Source organism: Osmerus mordax, chromosome 7 (genome assembly GCF_038355195.1).
Source record: "Osmerus mordax isolate fOsmMor3 chromosome 7, fOsmMor3.pri, whole genome shotgun sequence".
NCBI classification, from domain to species: Eukaryota; Metazoa; Chordata; class Actinopteri; order Osmeriformes; family Osmeridae; genus Osmerus; species Osmerus mordax.
The window spans coordinates 6308308-6328573 of record NC_090056.1 but is presented as its reverse complement, the minus strand read 5'-3'; the positions used below and the strand labels follow the sequence as shown (position 1 = coordinate 6328573).

General features: G+C 42.6%; 2 protein-coding genes across 2 annotated transcripts; one reads left to right on the top strand and one right to left on the bottom strand.

Annotated features, from left to right (window-relative positions):
• Nucleotides 1-4691: 4691 nt before the first annotated feature.
• On the bottom strand, nucleotides 4692-13469 carry LOC136945723 (differentially expressed in FDCP 6 homolog). The gene is made up of 11 exons (XM_067239716.1): nucleotides 13349-13469; nucleotides 11509-11649; nucleotides 11226-11411; nucleotides 10251-10478; nucleotides 9914-10060; nucleotides 9655-9763; nucleotides 9087-9385; nucleotides 8500-8666; nucleotides 6630-6828; nucleotides 6219-6309; nucleotides 4692-5858 (listed from the first exon to the last, which is right to left on the bottom strand). The coding sequence occupies exons 1-11, from the start codon at nucleotides 13442-13444 to the stop codon at nucleotides 5677-5679; spliced, it is 1845 nt and encodes a 614-aa protein (XP_067095817.1). The 5' UTR covers nucleotides 13445-13469; the 3' UTR covers nucleotides 4692-5676.
• Nucleotides 13470-15921: 2452 nt separating this feature from the next.
• On the top strand, nucleotides 15922-19840 carry troap (trophinin associated protein). Its single transcript, XM_067238985.1, has 13 exons — nucleotides 15922-16012; nucleotides 16126-16253; nucleotides 16553-16604; nucleotides 16812-16957; nucleotides 17390-17444; nucleotides 17632-17777; nucleotides 18103-18157; nucleotides 18260-18339; nucleotides 18431-18514; nucleotides 18738-18851; nucleotides 18985-19264; nucleotides 19401-19591; nucleotides 19748-19840. The coding sequence occupies exons 1-13, from the start codon at nucleotides 15922-15924 to the stop codon at nucleotides 19817-19819; spliced, it is 1494 nt and encodes a 497-aa protein (XP_067095086.1). The 3' UTR covers nucleotides 19820-19840.
• Nucleotides 19841-20266: the final 426 nt, after the last annotated feature.

The following is a 20266-nucleotide window of genomic DNA, read 5'->3' as shown; positions in this document are numbered from 1 at the left end:
ATGTCATGACTGTAAATATTCTCTTAAACTACAGTCGGGGAAAGTCAGCGTTTAGGAACCTCAGGCCCTGCCACTTTCCTACACATGAGAAGTATTACAGAGACCAATGTATGTTCAAGCATCATATTTTGAAATCCAGATCGTATCATATTCCAAGATGCACAAAAGTTCCACTTTGTCACGAGTGTTATGTACTATCCAGCCACGAAAGTGGCCACCAATGGTATGAAACCTACAGACATAAGTCTATTCTTTCTAATTGGGATATATGACAATCATCACATTTTTGCTACCTAAATGTCCACGTTTGAAGAAATGGCAGGGGTATCTGGTGTGGATTTTTAAGGAGAGGAACGGTACAGTTACATGTAGGCTATCTTGATTACAGTGGTGCCTGGAATGGCTTCAGTTTCATGTCAGTCAGAGTAACACCAGGATCTCGACTACGTACGGGGGAGGGACAACATTTCAGGTATCACAGGAATGAATGACCTGCTGCTTTAGGTGGTCTTTGGAGGAAAACAGATGTAGTGTCCAAGATGGGACCTGAGAGAGGAGTATACAGTATATGCTCAGTGTACAGGAGCAACTCAGAAGCATGTATGCATTGATGCAACACACTGTACACATGCAAGTACTTGGGTGAGTATAAACTGGTTTCTCTATTTCCAAGAAGAGGCAAACCATTCCAGTTGAGGTCAGTCACTTTTTCTTCATCCTTAGGATCATGCTCTATTATGATCTGTGTCAGAGACTGTTTAAGGATATTAGACAGATATTAGCCTATACATTCTCTGGCTCTGTCATGTTAGACAGGACATTAGAAATTCTCTGGTTGTGACAACAGCGCTACTACCGGTCCAAGGCGGTCTCAAACACAGCACAGTAATACACGCAAATTAACAGCGAGGTGAAGTTAGTTTCATATTCGACATTCGTCTCACATTCGGAAAACGCTACTTTGCAGCGTCGAGTTAGGGACCGGGTGAAAATTACCCATGCAATTTTGAAAAATGATTACTTTTATAATATTTTTATGGATATTTAAACCAAACTGTCACCAGATTATTCTAATAATGTCTGGCCTACTTCCACACCCTTTATTTTTTCAATAAAGTTTTGAATACAATTCCAATTAATCGTTAATCTATGAAAATAGCATGAAATCCTCGCTAATCTCAATATCTTTTTCAAACTTGTGTCAAAAAGAGATTAGAACATATCATTCACCATATTATTAAATTATTAGAATAATATGGTGTATATTTGAGATTTTTTGACACAAGTTTGAAAAAGATATTGAGATTAGCGAGGATTTCATGCTATTTTCAGAGATTAGCGATTTTCTATCATTCTTTTAAAAACATAATTGAAAAATTAAAGGGTGTGGAAGTAGGCCAGACATTATTAGAATAATCTGGTGTATATTTGAGATTTTTAGACACAAGTCTGGAAAAGTTATTGAGATTAGTGAAGATTTCATGCTATTTTCAGAGATTAGCGATTTTCTATCATTCTTTTAAAAACATTATTGAAAAAGTAAAGGGTGTGGAAGTAGGCCAGACATTATTAGAATAACCTGGTGTATATTTGAGATTTTTAGACACAAGTCTGGAAAAGTTATTGAGATTAGTGAAGATTTCATGCTATTTTCAGAGATTAGCGATTTTCTATCATTCTTTTAAAAACATTATTGAAAAAGTAAAGGGTGTGGAAGTAGGCCAGACATTATTAGAATAATATGGTGTGTATTTGAGATTTTTTGAAACAAGTTTGAAAAATATATTGAGATTAGCGAGGATTTCATGCTATTTTCAGAGATTAGCGATTTTCTATCATTTCTTTTAAACATTATTGAAAAATTAAAGGGTGTGGAAGTAGGCCAGACATTATTAGAATAATATGGTGTGTATTTGAGATTTTTAGACACAAGTTTGAAAAAGATATTGAGATTAGCAAGGATTTCATGCTATTTTCAGAGATTAGCGATTTTCTATCATTTTTTTAAAACATTATTGAAAAAGTAAAGGGTGTGGAAGTAGGCCAGACATTATTAGAATAATCTGGTGTATATTTGAGATTTTCTGACACAAATTTGAAAAATATATTGAGATTAGCAAGGATTTCATGCTTTTTTCAGAGATTAGCGATTTTCTATCATTTAAAAAAAAGTTTTATTGAAAAAGTAAAGGGAGTGGAAGTAGGCCAGACATTATTAGAATAATCTGGTGTATATTTGAGATTTATTGACACAAATTTGAAAAAGATATTGAGATTAGTGAAGATTTCGACGCTGCAAAGTAGCGTCTTCTGAATGTGAGACGAATGTCGAATATGAAACTGACTTCACCTCGGTCAAATAAACTAGTTATTAGAATCGATATACCGGTCAAGCTCAAATTGAGTTGTAAATTCCTTCGAAGACACACATAAAATATGACATTACTTATTTTGTACATGAATGTTGCCGTTAGGGCATGTGACATCTATTTGCATGTTTCTTAAATGACAACGGCAACAGGAAGTGCAAAGACCAAAGAAGCTGTACTGTAAGCGTTTGAAACCCAGAAAGAAATAACTGCTAGTTTAAATAACACCACACGATTGTTTACCTGGACTAGAACCATTTTATAATTTAAAAAGGTTTAGAAAATTAAATTTGCAGTAGCCTATATTGTATGAAGATAACATCAATCCATCACTTGCTCAAAATGTACTCTTGAATCGTATTTATTGTCAATACAAACACACAAATATTCATAAAACAAGTACTGAAAATAATAACAGTTACATCATGTTAAATTACATTGAATGAATAGTGACCTCACTGGTTAATAATGAATAAATACATATTCAAGAATTCATCCAAAGCTATGCATTTATATCCATGTTTGAGGAATAACAAAATACATATTTGGAACTAGAGAGGATACAATTTCTGGGGAAATTGTAGGGTGTGCTTGCATCGGTTGCACAGGGGTCTGTATATTTTATATAAAAATGCATCGGGCCTACTTATTATTTATAAAGATTACATAGATTTAAAAGCATCTTTTTTTTGCTGCTCATTTACAACTCAAAATACGAGTGAAGTGTAGAATGAAATATGATGTCTTCTCATTTCCCCTGCAAGAGGCAGCTGACAGGCTGAATCAAAACGAATACATTTGGCAGACCGGTGTAAAAATTGACCTAATCTCTATAACTTAAACGTCCTTTTAAGTTTTCCCTTCTCGTGATATTTTCAGGCATTTAGCCTAGTCATATTGCATTCATTCATTAATAAAGAACCCCCTTTGAAGATTATTCTACGACTTTACCGGCAGAAGATAGAATCGCGATTCAAACAGTACCATCTGCTAACTGAAAATATGCCCCCAAAAACGTAAATAAGCTTGACATTTATTTAGTGGAAAATCGCTCATTCATAAAAAGCTCACTGGTAGCGATCATTGTCAGTAACAACGCAAAATGCGATATAGCCCTGTATGGAGAAGCTGCCCCGGTAAATTGTACTACTACGGTACAGTACTAGTAGTAGACTACTGCTGTGTTCGTCTTGGTAGCGATTGCGTCGGTTGAATTGGATTTAACGTTCTGTTGTACGGTTTAGGCTGAAATTATTTTCATGAACTTGATTGACAACGTTTAGGCTGTGGCAATGAAGTTCAGGTTAGTAGTTAGATAGACTTTTGATTTAAGTAAGGGGAGTGCCGAACATGTTCTGTCGCCGTTTGACTTCCTAAACAGCTGTGTACAGTAGATATTTTGGAGTGTGTCTCGCGTAAGCTACAGCGTTGCAGTGAGCTACACTGGTTTGAAACCACAGGTAATGGTAATTTCAGCAACAAATCGTTTACTAATGTCAGAATAAATCCTACAACGAAAATGTATATGTGAGGAATGTTTATTTTAACGATTGAAAACAGATACATCATAGACCACTGTAGTATGTGTTGCCCGGGCAACACAGGCTATAGTGTCATGATGCTAATACTTCAGTGAAATAGTAGACTACTGTTTCCGAAAGTAGATGTACTTCCTTAATAATATCAGCTTATATTGTACATTACACATCACAATTGTGTGTCATATCACAAAGTAAAATGAGTAAATAGTTATCACCCTGGCCTCTTTGCTTGTGGAGTTTCTGCAGCTGCCTTGCAGTAAAGCTATAGTTAGCCTAGCTATCCCCCAAGTGAACAGATACGAAACGAATGTTCTGCCAAAGGTAGTCACGTGTGTTTTCGTGACGTTAGTGACGTAAGTAACGTCAGTGACTGTGGCTAGCAAATTAGCCACCGTTAGCTTCACTTTTCGCCACAAAAACTTAACTTGAGCCTAAACCATGCAACGGAACGTAAATCCCAATAGAAGCAACTCAATCGCTACCAAGACGAAACTTTTGACACCTAGGTTGTCTAGGTAGGCCAAATATTGACTGAGTTTTAGGGGGGCAAAAAATAAATAAAATAATAATAATATATATGTGAGAGAACAAAGGTTGTTCCCTTGCCGAAGGCAAAGCACACCCAATAATAATATATATGTGAGAGAACAAAGGTTGTGCCGTTGCCGAAGGCAAAGCACACCCAATAATAATATATATGTGAGAGAACAAAGGTTGTGCTCTCGCCGAAGGCTTGAGCACACCCAATTACCCAATTTCTTTGTGTAAATGATGTGTATATGTGAGTGCACACAAGTCATCCATACACCGTCACCTACACTAGAGAGCCAAAAGGTGGCCCTCTAAGATTACCTTAAAGATCGAGGATGTCATATCTGCATAATATACAGCTTTCAGACAATAGAGGTTTATGTATGACAGTGCCATGGAAGGTATTACTCAGGGTTCTAGTGGTTTGAATAACTTGAATTGTTTTGTAATTAAAAACTCCAATTATCAAATGTCATTATGAGCAAATTCATATTTTTGGGTTTGGCTTTATATATTTTATTGTATTTATGGTACAGTATATTTAATTCTGTAAATATAACACATCATATTATTACCAAGAAAATGTGTTAAAAACTCATCTTCTATAACTATCCTAATCTTGCTTTGTGTTCACACACAGTTGAAACTGAAGCTGTAGTTTTTAATACATCCTTTCCCTCCCATACCATATTGTTATAGATATTCAGATTCAAAGGGAAACACACTGTTAGGCATTTTTTTCATTGAGTCCATCCAATTCCTTGCACTCAGTTAAAAAGCTTTTCAAATAAAAGGACATTTGAAAAGTAAACAAACTCAAACCACTGAGCCAGAACAGTTTTCTTCAAATTATTTTCTTGTAAGATTGAAAAAAACGGTATTAGTCTCGTAGTATCATAGAACACGTTTAAGATAAAAATGTTGTACGACCATCTCTGTATTTGTGTATTGTTAGGGTGTTAGTATTGTTTGCTGCTGCACAGGTTCTTCATGACAACATGGAGTCAGTGGGGGTTCGAGTAGGGGAATGAACTGTCTTTGCCAGTCAATTTGAAACTGCAGAAGACATGTTTGCTATCATATCTTTATCTGCAGTCCTTCACAACCAATACTCAAGCCCACACAACCAATTTGAGTTGTATTAACACTTTCCCAAGATCTTTGCCACCCCTTTCCTCAGGAACCCCCCCAAAGTAACACACCACTGGTGTTGTTCTCCTCATGGGGTCATGTTCTCACAAGGTCTCCATGTCTCCGTTTGAGGCCTGGGAAAGACGGCGCTCCCCTTCGCACGCGGCGCTGCTGTCCACGTTCTCCTTGCTCTCGTCATCGGACCTCTGTCTGAGGCGCAGGCCGGGGTCTCTCTGTGTGGGGATCTGGAAACTGGAGAAGGAGCCCCCACCTGAAGGCCTCTTCTCTTTGAGTCGGTACGGATGGGAAATAACAACACAGGAAGTGAGATTGTACCAAGCTGATTTGCTGTTGCCAAACTTCTATATTATTAATACTGAAAACTGCAGCACATTAGAACTTGATATTACATTACAGGAATTGAGTCTATTGACATGGCGTGAAAACTATTCCCTGAACCCACAGAGAAAGAGACACTTCTGTACAACAACTCTAGCCACACTGTAGATGAATGCTAACCATAACCACCTCTAGGTGAAATATCATCCAGGAGCATATGCACCCATATATAGTGGGTGTAACTATAGATAGTGGGTGTGGCCATATAGTTCAAAATCATCAAAATGCTAGAAGGTGTGTTCGATACCTCCTGGTCCAATGGGACGCATCAGCCTGTTCATTTGAACATTCCAATGCTTGACATTGGTGCTGGCTTGCCGAAGCTTCCTTTGGGCAGCCTGTGTAGAGACAACACAAGCTCCTGATCAGCAATCATTAGTCATTAAGTTATATTCTCTGCATGCTACTCTATCACTACTAACAACACAATAAAACGAGGACAAATACTTTGAGTTTGAGCATGTAAAAGTGTTTTATTGAATTACGCTAAAAGCTTGGGTCGCTTTATACTAATAACATTCACATTATCACTGTACAGTCACTTGTAGCAAAAAGAAAACATGCAAAAATGAATTAAGATGTATTTCAATTCATGTGTGTTCCCCATGTCAGTATCTACTATGAGTTAGGTAAGGTAAAGGTGTGTGTGGATGCTCACCACCACATCCTGGTCCACCCGGTGCCGGTTGGCGCGGACCTCCTCCAGCTGTCTTTGGGCCTCGTCCAGATCCCGGGACTTGGTCTCCATCTCCTGCCTGAGCTCCTGCTTCTCCCTCTGGGTCTTCAGGATGTAGTCCTCCTGCTCCTCCTGGAGGGCCATCAGGGCCTTCATCTTATCCTCCTCCTCTGCCAGTAAACTGCAGGAGGAGTGCACACACAGTAAGGAACTGGTTTTATATTCATGCTCGTGCAAAGCGTGACTGTGGCATCTCCACCATATGAAGCTTAGCCTGAGCTAGTTAGTGAGCGAGGTGCCCGCCAAACCAGCTTAAAGGAGTCATTCACTGCAAAACCGAGTGTACCTTGTTATACAGTTCGGTAGGTAAAATACTGTGAACCTCAAAGTCCATTGACATTTACATTTAGTCATTTAGCAGACGCTCTTATCCAGAGCGACTTACAGTAAGTACAGGGACATTCCCCCGAGGCAAGTAGGGTGAAGTGCCTTGCCCAAGGACACAACGTCAGTTGGCATGACAGGGAATCGAACTGGCAACCTTCGGATTACTAGCCTGATTCCCTCACCGCTCAGCCACCTGACCCCCCATTGACACCTCTTTCCTATGAAAATCTCACAATTTGAAACTGCTGATGTTCATCACAACCACAACCTTTAGTACGATTTTGTCACTAACAGTTTTTAGCAATGCTAAGTATCCTGCCTGTATCTAGCATAGGTAGAATGTGTAATGATTTTGCTTATTGGCAATGGGGCTAACGTTATGTAATGTTCCTGACTGTGTTTCATTCGAATAAATCCCGAGTTGTCATGTAAATCTACAATTCACGATGCATGTTTGTCCAGAGCTTTGACAGGTTATTTTTTATTCTATTTTCCAGTAAGATAGCTAGCCTAGAGCTAACTGAAGCTGAGTTGAATCACGATAGTTTGGTTGCTAAGCTGTAACGTTACTTGCTTCGACAACAGACGTGGAAACAACTAACGTTATCATTTCAAATGATATCTAGTCAATCTGTTAAAAACAGTGTTGTTTACCGTAGACACAATAGATTTATTTGTACGTTTCTATTTCAAGTTTCCACCTTCGATGTTTCAGTGGCTGTGTTGCGTCTTTGCTCCGCAGCTTCACTCGTTGTAAACCAACCAATCAGCGTGCAGCTCATCGATATATTCATGAGCATACCATAAAAGAGAGAAAACCTCTCGTTTTATTCCATGGCTATTTAAAAGGGTGCATTAGGGCGCATAGAACAGCACCCGGGCCATTTTCAGCCCAACCAATGTTACATACCCTATTTGGAGACCTTAAGGAACAGTGTGAAATACCCTATAAAATCCTTCAAATGCTAAGTGTGAAATACCCTATAAAATCATTAGGAACAGTGTGAAATACCCTATAAAATCTGTAAATGACACCTTTAATGCTTAGCATTTGAAGTTCTCATTTAGTGCACGCTTGACACCTTTCGTAAAAGGACAGTGGCTGTGCAGGGCATGAGCATGTTGACACACATTTGGAGTGTTACAGTCCCAGACAACTTCCTCTGTGAAAAAAACTAAACTTCCTCAGGAACCTAGTGTAGCATGAACTCCTTTAACTGCAAGCGACCAACTTCTGTTACACATACCCTCGGCTGAAATTTATAAAACTTAATCAAATCTAAACTCACAAGTGCAAGTAGTACATTTTATCTGTACGTGACCTAGATGAACATGATAATACTGAGAGGTAGCTGAGTGTTGTGTAATCATCCGTGCAATGTAGGTGTGTATACTGCACATGTGCTCGAGTGTGTGTGTGTGTGTGTGTGTGTGTGTGTGAAAGAGCCTCAGTGAAGCCGCCTACCCAGCCTGAGCGTAGCGGTGGGCCTCCTCGTCGAGACGGGCCTTGATCTCCTGCTGCAACGCCTCCTCCAGACGTTTCTGCAACTCCTCCAGCTCCTGAATCCTTTTCCTCTGCCTCTCCGCCTCCTCCTCCTTCAGAGCCATCTCCACCTGCATGCTGGCCCGCGCCTAAGGGACCACACCCGCCAAACATCAGAGGTCCCGCTCCGGTTCCACATACACGCACAGTAGATGCACATATGTGCCCTGCTCCAGGTCAAACCAGGCGCCAAGCACGCTCTTCTTCTGCACTCAGCCCACCAGTCTCAACCTCAGACCCACTTTCTGCTGCTGTTGTGCTTTCTGTACCCCCTACAACTTCCCTCAACCTTTCAGCTTCTTCCTCCTCCTTTGCAGCTTCTTTCCGTCCTCTCTCCATCCCCTTTGTGTCACGCTGCTGCTATCTGTCCCTTACCTCTCCACCCCACTCCCACCCCCCCTCCACCCCACTCCACCTCCACACCCCCTCCACCCCCCCCCACCCCCCTCCACCTCCCCCCAACACCTCCACCCACCCCAACACCTCCACCCCCCAGCACCCCCCCTCACCTCCTCGGCCTCGCGGAGCTGCACCTCCAGGGCCTGCTGCAGCTGCTGGTGCTGCTGGCGTCTCCTCTGCTCGTCCTGCTCCAGCAGGGCCTGCGCCTGCCGCTGGGCCTCCTTCAGCAGCTCCAGCTCGGCCAGCTTGTGCTCACGCTCCTCCTGCAGGGCGCGCAGACGCTCACCCTCCTCCTCCTTGGCCAGCAGACGCTTCTCCCGCTGCTCCCTCTGCTCCCGACGCTTTATCTTCAGGTCCTTGTGGAGCGAAGACTTGCCCTCCACTTGGAGCCGGATGGCCGTCTGAATGGCTGTTGGGGGGACGTGTGGGGAGGGGTCATTCAGCTGGATTTGCCACAAAATTGACAATGCACTTTTGTAACCATCACGGCAAGAAACGCCCCTGCTTGGAGGAGCCAGACAACCTTCACCTGCGTGCGAATACCGCACCGGTCGGCATGTTGCGGTCTGTGGGATTGCTGCGACTGAAAGCTCTTTAATGTTGCCGCTAAGTGAGCTCATTGATGTGGATGTGACAGCTTGCTGACTTTGATCAAACCCGAATCGGAGACACACACACCTGCCGTCCACTCCTGCCTCTGCTTGGTGTCGGAGGCGCTCATCTCGTAGCTCTTGGAGAGGGTTTTCAAACAAAACATACACCTCTTCCCATCTCGGTCTGGCAGCACCTGACAAACAGCACAGAAATGAACTCAATGTATCTTCACTGTATGTATGTGTCAATATTTGTAAGAACACCAACATAGTCAATAAGAATGACTATGCTTGTGGACACGTTATATTTAAACCCCAGCTTGCCCTACTTGTCCTGCGTGTACCTCCACGCAGCAGTTTGCGTCCAGGGCTATGTTGCCCTGACAGTCCTTGCGATCCTCCCCGGTGTAGTAGGCCAGGTGACTGGGCCACAGGGTGAACCAACGCTCCTTCCAGTTCCTCCTTAGTTGGCCCTTCTTCCACAGGTAGCCCTGGGGGTTGACACAATCAACACACACAATCACTAAGACAGGGTCAGGGTTCTTAGACACAAGACGCGGCCCTCTTGAGACCTGACCTGGTCGAATAGAAATGGAATAGTTCCAAATAAACACTGACTTTGATACGGAACAGTAAAAAGGGATGTTATGTAGAATTATTGTTTGTTTTAAGGGACTATACCTCTTTGAGGACATCGCCAACTATTTCCCGGTAGACCTCTTCAATAGCCATGCTGGTTATTTCCTTGTCTACAGCTCTGGTTATCTTCCCAGAATTCATCATCTCCAGAAAAACCCAAACAGTGAAGCCACTCTGCTGCACTGACTCCTGGGTGATGAAGTCTTCCAGCTCCACACAGTTGAGATCAATGCTCATGGCCATGCATGTCTTCTTCAGTAGGTATTCCACCTTAGCAGAGTAGAGAACGTTAAGAAGGCTACATATTAAGGAATAACAGTGACGAGTGCAAAGGATGAGGATGATTGATATGTTTACATTTACATTTAGTCATTTAGCAGACGCTCTTATCCAGAGCGACTTACAGTAGGTACAGGGACATTCCCCCGAGGCAAGTAGGGTGAAGTGCCTTGCCCAAGGTCACAACGTCATTTTGCACAGCCGTAAATCGAACCAGCAACCTTTTGATTACTAGCCCGATTCCCTAACCACTCAGCCACCTGACTCCCACATGTTGATGGTAAGGATGTTTTGTCTTTGCTTGGTACAACGTGTCTCATTCGATCAAATATACAAATAAACCTATTATCATGACCACTTGAGGTTGTTGTCATAACTTGTTACATCTTTCCATCTGGACCTGCTCTGAGAGTTGTGGCTGGTCTTTGTAGGTCTATAGCTCTGCTAAGTACAAGATTGAAAAAGAGACTACAGGAAACACTTGGCAGGAAATAAACCCACACTGTCACAGGTCTCTGAAAGTTTGCCCTCAACAGTTTCCTTATTCAAGTTTAAAGGGTACAGAAAATGTGAACCGTGGAACATTTTATGTGTAAAATGATCATTCTGAATTTTGTTCAAATTTGTGTAAACCGGAGTATCTGTAGAACGTTTGGGAAACCAACTCCTCCTTGGAGGGAGATACTGTTGTTGACGGTCATGTAGCATTTAAAGCAACGTTTTAAAGGAGGAACTTACTTCATCGGGCACCATAACCAGCGGGTACTTGTCTTCAGACAAGAAGTTGAAGAGACACCAGAGACGGAATGCATCTTTCTCTGGCAGCACACTGCTGCTGCTCCTGTCTGGACGGTAGTTCTTCTTTGCAGTGAGAGTCCAGCAAAGCTCGTCAACATTCTCCTTCTTAAAACAACCGTCTTCTACCTGAAAGGAAGAATATAGATAGAAACAAAAATTATATGACCCCATCTAAAATAACTCTTTATTTGTGTGTGTGTGTGTGTGTGTGCATGAGCATCACCTTGTCCAGGATATATTTGTTGAGGTAAGGCATGTAGCCCTGGCTGGAGACTGGACCATCATCATCATCCCTGAAGTGTTCCTCCAGTGCCACAGGATCATGAGGGATACACAGGACGGTACACAGGTTATGGGACAGGACCTGGAGACACACAACATATGAGATGCAGCAAAACAACAGAACTGCAAGTGAAGAATACTGCATCGTTATTAACTAGTGTACTGACACTGATACTGCAAAATCTGTATGTCTAACTGAGTGTGATAATCTTATGTTTAGATTTCAAATCTAGTTGGACTTTTTCCTAGTAAATTAAGTGACTATTCTTACTGTACTGGCAGCCAAATGTACGTGTTTCAAGCATAAGCAAGCTCATAACTAATATTTTTTCTAAATAAATTGCTAGGGCATTTTTGGAGTGTCATTTCAGCCAAACCTACACCATACAATCAAATAAGGAATGATTTTATCTTTGTAGGCAGTGAAACATAAAAGCTCAAATCGTTTACACTTCAGCTTTCTGGTAAAGACAAACATTGGATCATTATGTGAGGTTTATATTTTTTGCAGCCACCGATGATCCAGCCAAAGCAAGAAAGCCCTTTCTGGTTAAAGGTTAAAGGTTGCTAGATTAATGATTCATCTTTCAGACTGCCCTCAGCTACACTGTACAGATTGATTAATATCTACAAATACGAGGATGGGGACGGAAATAGAAAAATTTAAAGTAGACGTGTCGGATATTTGGTGAACAACCCCTGCACCCGGCCCCCTTTCTTCAGAAACATCACCACATCCTGTCGTTCCATTCCTCTTCTCTACTCTATTTTCTGTGTCTTTGTTTAAAAATAAGTGAATGTGAAACATGGTACACTATGTCTGTTTCTATGTGAGTGACAGCACTGTCTCTGGACCACCACGTTCCTCCAGACCCCAGTAGTCTACCTGGGATGAGCCTGGCTACGTGATGCTGCTGGTAGCCAGGCAGGAGCACATGGTGAGAATGAGGGACTGGATACAGTCGGGTGGGAGTGGGAGAGTGAAATGTCTCCACAACTGGTAGCTACAGTCTAAGATCAGTTTAAGGCCCATTTTTTTAAATTAAGATAATAATACACAATTCCTCAATAGAACACTCACCTTACATGGAGCATGCTGTTAATGTAAAGTCCTTGTTGTAGAACCACATTGTAAGCCCATCTTCCACAGCACTTTTCTTTTGTTGCAATGTAATAATAGTGGCCTTTGAGAACATACATGGCCCCATACAATGGGATTGAATATTTTATTCAACAGCTATGCTCTGGTTCTAGTTCAGTGTCTGAGTACCCATTGCACTGCAAGATGTTATATCACGGGCCCAGTCTGGATGAAACTTTGTGATGAGGGCTCCCATTCATATCTAGACTGAGGGCAAACTGTTGCACTGTTCCTCACACTTCTGGCACACAAAAGTGGACATTGTGCATGCCTTTTCAATATCAACAGTGGTTTATTCTCCGAAGGAAATTACTGCATCACCGAGTTTAAAGTACTACAGCAGTCAGTACATCGTGCTACAGAGCATGTGCCTAGCCTTTTATCAAACAGGAAATAAAAGATAAGATCATTAATATAAAATCTACAAGATATATGTTTGTGAGTTATTTCACACGAGCTATGGTAGCTCTAACCCATCCAGACCAGTTTCTTTAGAAAATAAATGTGTAATTTTATATTTCTGGACTAAATAATTTAACTCCACATGATGCTTTAGGTCGGAAATGATAAATGATAAAGCCGACACCCCAAAAGCACTGGCCAATCGATATAGTTTACCTGAAAACAGTTCTCGACTCACCTTGAGCTGAGACTTTGACACTTTACCGCTCTTCTCTAAATCCAGGGCTGTAAAACCATACCAAATAGACTTCAGTAACTCTGAGCGCAGGTCCATTTCTGCAGCAGCATAACTTTCTGTTTTCCTCCTCTATGTGTCTCCTTCCTCTCTTCTCATACGTGGCCCCGCTGTCACAACCACACAACACCTAGCGGTAAAGACATGACTGCCACCAGCCAGTCTTAACACCACCTGCTGGTAAGAAATAGAGGTGAATTCAAGCGTGTTTGGGTGTGAGCATTTTCATCAGATCTAAAAACCGTTTTCTATCGATAATTTATTCAACTTTATCTTAAATTAATGTAGTTTATTTTTTAATTTAAAAACAATATTATTTTATTTATCATCTTTGCTTCAACTGTGCAGTTTGGACAATGCAATCATTATTTATTTTTTACCTGTTGTACAACTGTATGTAAAAAATAAACTAGATTTTTTTTTAATGTACTATCCTATTTAACCGAGGGGGTAAATTCCATAGATATATATATAGTCTTTATATATATATCTATGGTAAATTCCCCAAAACATGAGTCACGTGGTAATGCTTTATAGCGTCGTTTCCATGGAGTTGTTTACGTATGCCTGTCGTCAATTGGCTTAAGTAATACTTCCTGTAATACCGAGCCACTATTGGCCAAATCAGCTTCTGATGTCAACCAATAGAAAGGCGCGCTTTTTACAAACTTCGGTGTTTTCAGGAAGTTTTCAGGGTTTCATCTGTCCTGTGCAGCAGCCAACAAACAATTAAGGGATTTTCATCTATGTATTTAACGCAAGACAAATACCGATTACGTTACGATTCATTCAAATAAAGGTTTGCAGAGGCACGCAACTTTCACTTTTGCATGTTTGTTGCTTTGTCATGCTTAGTTTGCTAGTTTTACATCTATATTTTCTTTCCATATCATGTGCTAGCTAACTAGCTAGCTCGTCAGTGGTAAGTTCCAGTAATTTTATTTTCTAGCAAGCTCCCTAACTTAGATGATTTGTAGCTACCTAGTCACCGTAAAAGCAAATTTACACTGGTTCTACCCTGTGAAAATGTGTAGCATAGAGTGATAGCCAATCCTCAACTTGCAAACTCAGCTTTCTAAATGGCTATAGTTATGTGCATCATGTGTGCTGTCCACTATTAACACCGTGTGTTTAATTGATATTTCTTATGTCTCCTCATTTACATAACCTCCGTCGACTTTAAGTGCATTACAATGGATTCTTCCCCAGTACTTCGCCAGCAAAGTCGGAACAAAATTCAGAATGATCATTCAAGGTATGTAGGACTCACAGAATTGATAGATTGTATTATTACACTGTCTGTTGAGTTGCCATCTTATTTATCAACTGCAACTGCCTTCTGAATAAAGTGCATTGTGCCTGGCAGCTGGGATGTGGCTAGAAGATACAGACCATTCTTGCAGTCAGACCACCAAAATACTGTTGGCTCTATTCACTTCTGATCCTTGATCTTTTCCTTTACTCTCTATATGCACTTTGTGCATCATTTTGGACTAACGTGTCTACTAAATTAATAACGTGTAATGTAAGTCATTGTTTTTACAAGAGCTCTAAAATCCAAAGCGTCCTCATGTGGTTTTTACAGAATGCAGAACGAGTTTAACAAAATGACTGGAGACCCAACGTCTTCTAAATACCTATCGGTGCCTCACCCTACCAAACAAGGTATTGAGAACAAGGACCCAGCTGGTGCTGAAAAAGCACCTGGAAGACCTGGTATAAGCAGACTGCCTGTGCTTGCCAAGTCCCTGAAACTCCAAGCACCCACTGACTTCACTCAATCCCACAGGAGATGGGAGGAAAATCCCCTTTCAGTAAGTGCATCTGTGTTCTTCATCTGTGAACTTCCCTTACTGACTGTACAAATTAATGTACTATTGTACAACAATAACCAGCTTTAACAATACCTTAACTAGTGGATTTCTAATGTGTTTTTTGTCCTCTGCCTTGCGTAGGGTAAAGCTAAGACGAAGAAGCAATGTACCAAGCCTGTCCCATTCAACTTCTCCCATCCTAAGGCTCACAGAATGGTAGAAAATCAAAGGCCAGCAATTCATCCTATCTCAAGAGCAGGTCTTCAACCCACCCTGCCTGTAAACTCCAGCACCACAGCTCATACATATCCACCAGGGATTGTTTCAGCAACTCAAAGACTTCAATCCAAGTCAAGAGTTGAGCGTTCTCCACATGTAACTCCTGGCCAGCATTTGGCTGCACAAAAAACAAGACCATCCGTGTTGTCACAGTCCAATAAGGGGTTATGCAATGGAAGAAAGGGGCCTTTGAAACACCAGACAACCAGTGCTCATATCTCTGAGTCTCAACCTCAAACATTTTCCGCAAACTGTACAGTAACTGGAGCAGGACACCCCGGGCATTGCCAGGCTCCAAGTACTTTTGACCCCACGTCAGTGGGTTTGCCTACTGCTTTATCTGGTCAAAGCAAAGTTCTGAATTGTGCCACTGCCTCCGCTCAGCCAGCCTTTACCTCAGAGTCCTGCTTGAAACATTTGAACATGCTCAGCCTCAAAGAACTCCCCAAGACCCTGCATGATAACCAGTCTCTGCAGTCAGCTACCAGTGTCCAGGTGTTGAGTGGGACAGCAGGTGAGTGAACCGAAGGATTCTCTGGGCAGGCGTATCATTCTCTATCATTCCTGATATCTCAATGATTCTTTTCGATTGATCTATTGCTGCTGATGTTGACTGTGTTCTTCCAGGGAGTGGAGAGATGTTTTGTCCTGACCCTAGAGCCAAAAACAGGATCCTCCAGAATGAACGAGTGTCTGAAGGGGGAGCCCAAGGTACTCCCCAGCCTTCGGGCTCCTCTCAAGCCTGGAACTTCTTGGTGAGGCAGCTAAAATGATTGTTTTACAGTGCCCTGAAATTGGTTTAGGTGGAAATAGATATTTGTTTTCAAATGTGTTTTTGTTTGAACGCCGACCTAGTTTCTGGTTACAGTGACCATATCATTCCGTAATAATCTATCATTCCGTAACTACATGGAACACCTGCACTTTAGTTTACTAAGAAATTGAGAGATAAATTGATGACACATTTTTGAAGGTATACTGTACAATGCAACATGTTTTCAATACCAAGCTGGTGGTATCAGTTTAAGTTAGTTTTTATTTTCCTTCCTTCCAGCCACAGAGAGTGTCCGTGATGAAGAGTCGACAGAAGAACAAGCCCTCCGCAGGTTAGTCCTGGCCTGGAACTTTGTCTGCAGACACTCTTTTTTTCTGTATACAAAATAATGTGTGGATATACTGTATAGTTAAGCAGTTAAATCTACAACACTGTCAAATGCGCTCGAAGGGAAGGGGTCCGAATACTTTCTCAAGCTACTGTATTTGTCTATAAGTGTTGTTTTGACTGGCAGCATGGGCCTCTTGTTCTCCCATAGGTCCGTCCAGAGCAGTGCAGTTCTCCCCGGACCCCGCCGCCTTGAGCAGTATTCTGCAGAACGAGGGGGTGAAGGCTGGAGGAACCCTGGGGGCCACACCCTGCAGGTCTGTCTGCCCCTCAGGCAGGGCCACCTCCATCTACACAGTAAGTTACCCTTATCTCTCCAGATACTGGCCCACCCACATCTGTCCTGCCACCCACTTCTGCTAGACAGTCATAGTATCTATATGTTAAACCGTCATTGTGTCTATATCTTAGATAGTCATAGTATCTAGAGCCATTCGGTAGACTTGGACTTGCTTACGGACAATTTTCGGACACGAATGTGTTGCACACCTTTGGCGTGTTTTGCACTATCTAGCAGGCCAAAAACCTCTGCATGTTAACCACTTTCTTATTGAAGTGATATACTGTAAGTTGCAGTTTTTATAAGATCCTGTTACTTAGTATATTTTCGATTATGTATATTTCGTGCTGTGCCTTACAATGCAGCTTTAACCCTTCCCCCCCAGGGGATCAGTGAAGTACACCTCTCTACTGTACTTTGTCCATTCATGCTAGTACCTGTGTTTCCAGGCTCAGAGAGTACCTGTCACAAAGAGCCGTGCCGAGGCAGCAGCAGGTCCTATGGGTAAGCAGCACTACCCTACCCCTTCAACCATCTCCTCTGCCTCAACAAATGGAACCTTTTAATGAAAGATGTCTTTGTTTATGTCAAATGTGCAAACAGTGAAGGGGGCCGAATACTTTTTCAAGCTACTGTATTTGTCTATAAGTGTTGTTTTGACTGGCAGCATGGGCCTCTTGTTCTCCCATAGGTCCGTCCAGAGCAGTGCAGTTCTCCCCGGACCCCGCCGCCTTGAGCAGTATTCTGCAGAACGAGGGGGTGAAGGCTGGAGGAACCCTGGGGGCCACACCCTGCAGGTCTGTCTGCCCCTCAGGCAGGGCCACCTCCATCTACACAGTAAGTTACCCTTATCTCTCCAGATACTGGCCCACCCACATCTGTCCTGCCACCCACTTCTGCTAGACAGTCATAGCACCTTCAGTCTTTAATTAAATGCAGCCTCTGAATAAACACAACATTTTATGTATATAATTTCATAATTCAATTTTATTTTTGCTACAAATAGGTACGGTAAAAATGTACAAAACTGTCGCTACATATAAATTTGTGCATCGATATCAGTGTCGTCGTCGGTTTTCTCGTCTGTATATCAGTCACAGTATCTAGATCCTGGACAGTCGTAGTATCTATATCCTAGACATGCTAGTACCTGTGTTTCCAGGCTCAGAGAGTACCTGTCACAAAGAGCCGTGCCGAGGCAGCAGCAGGTCCTATGGGTAAGCAGCACTACCCTACCCCTTCAACCATCTCCTCTGCCTCAACAAATGGAACCTTTTAATGAAAGATGTCTTTGTTGGTCCATGTTTCTGTGTGCTCAGTGATGGCTCTCGACCAGACCCCAGCAAGGAAATGGAGCCCTCAGCGTGTTCCTGACACCAGGCATCAGTCTATGTCTATGGTCAGTACAGTATGTAACGCAGGTACCACCGCCCCTAATCCCCCCCCCCCCCCCCGCGTGGCTTCATATGACATGAGACATTGTGTTTCAGAGGAAGCTTATGTCTGCGCACCGGACCCCCCGCGCCGGCCCTCCCAGCCTCAGGGGCCTCCAGGGCCACACAAAGGACAAGGAGGTAAGGAGACGGGCGGGAGGAGGAGAGGGTGACAACAGTGTCCTCTTCTACTCTCCATGTCTGGGTAAACTTAACATTAAAGCCACAGTTGCTCATGAACATTGAAAATGTAGTGGTGAGGAGGGGGGGGTTCTGGGATGAATCGCATTAAGTAGTAACTTCTTCCTGGTACAAGTCTTTTTTTAATAGTTTTTCACCATTTGATCAATGATGTCGTCTGCAGGAGGTTGTTCAGAGGCTGTTTAAAGAGACCGACCAAGAGCAGGAAGAGCAGGCGGAGGAAGAAATCAGGGACCAGGACACAGGAGCAGACCAACCTCCACAGCAGACCTGTACTGTAAGACTTGTAGTCATGTCCATTTCACACTGTGTGGTGTATATACTGTATATATCTATACATCCATCCTTTCTTAAGCAAATTATATCCAAGATGTTCCAGGATGGTAAATGTTTGGCCTCTTCTCTCACAGACTGAATCCTCCCAATCGCAGCCCTTGGCTGGGCAGAGCCGGAGCCTTGAAGACGGAGAGGCAGAGAGGAGCGGAGACGTGGGACAGCCTTTATTCCAGGCCCCGCACAGAGAATCGGTTATTTTCTTCTCGACTGGCAAGCTGCTGCTGCGTTCGGCACCAGAGCAGGGCACCAGCGCAGCGGCGAGTCAGCAGCTTCCCTCTGTCTGTCCAGACAGCCCTCCAGGGCCAGACACGCCCAGCGCTTCTCTCCCCGCTGGGCAAAGCAACCAACGTAGAGGTAGAGCAGAAAACCTAAACTGTAACGGTCTGTATGCAAACATAACATAATTTTTTTTTTTTACACGTTTTATTGAAAGTTACTTTTGGTATTTGGCTGTAGTTGTGACACCATTCTGTCCACTGTGTAATTGAAGGTGTCGTGCAGAAGGCCGGTGCTCTGAGCTCCGCCGCGGCCCTCCTCCGCCGCCGCCTGCCGCCGTTCGAGGAGATGCAGCTAGATGGGGAGGTGGCCACCTACGCCCACGCCCCTCCCTCATCCTCCTGCTCCCTGCAGAGACGCTGTGGAGACCCTGTAGCCTCTTACCTACACTGGCAAGATTACACTGTGAGTTTGAGGATTGACAGCAGAGTTGTCATGTTTACTATTAGTATCTGTATCTTAGACAGACACTATGTCAAATCCCTTGAACGTGGTTTAGAGCCAAGTGACGGCTAATAATTGTATTAATCGGGGTATTGATGTCTTGTTCCTGTCCTTCAGAGTTTTGTGCCAGTCATCGATGATCCCTCTGGCCCCGCCTACTCCAGTCCCTCTCCACTGTGGGAGAGATGATGAAGAAGGAGGGTTTTTTTTCTCCACTTACGGGCATTTGTCTCTTGGTCTGATAAGAGAGATTTGTTACTGATTTTGTAATTGTTTATGTGACGTTTTGTTAAACACTGTAATAGACAACCTTTTGAGAGCTCTCCACACACAATCCTGTCAGTTTTAGAATGCTGAGGCATATGTATTTTCCAAACTGTATCATTGCTCATAATAGGTTAGTAAAATATAACTTGAATCAAATAATGTATCCAGGTGATTTTGTTCACTTTTTCATGAAATATGCAACAAACATTGCTTATCCAGCATGCAAACCTATGTATGATATTTATAGTGTTGACTTGAATCAAAAACAGGGGATTAATGGGTGTAGGAAAAGTCAACATTGATACCAATAATGAGTTGACAAGTCAATAGTCAATGTAGTAATTTAAGTACAGACTGCATGTCGGTGAC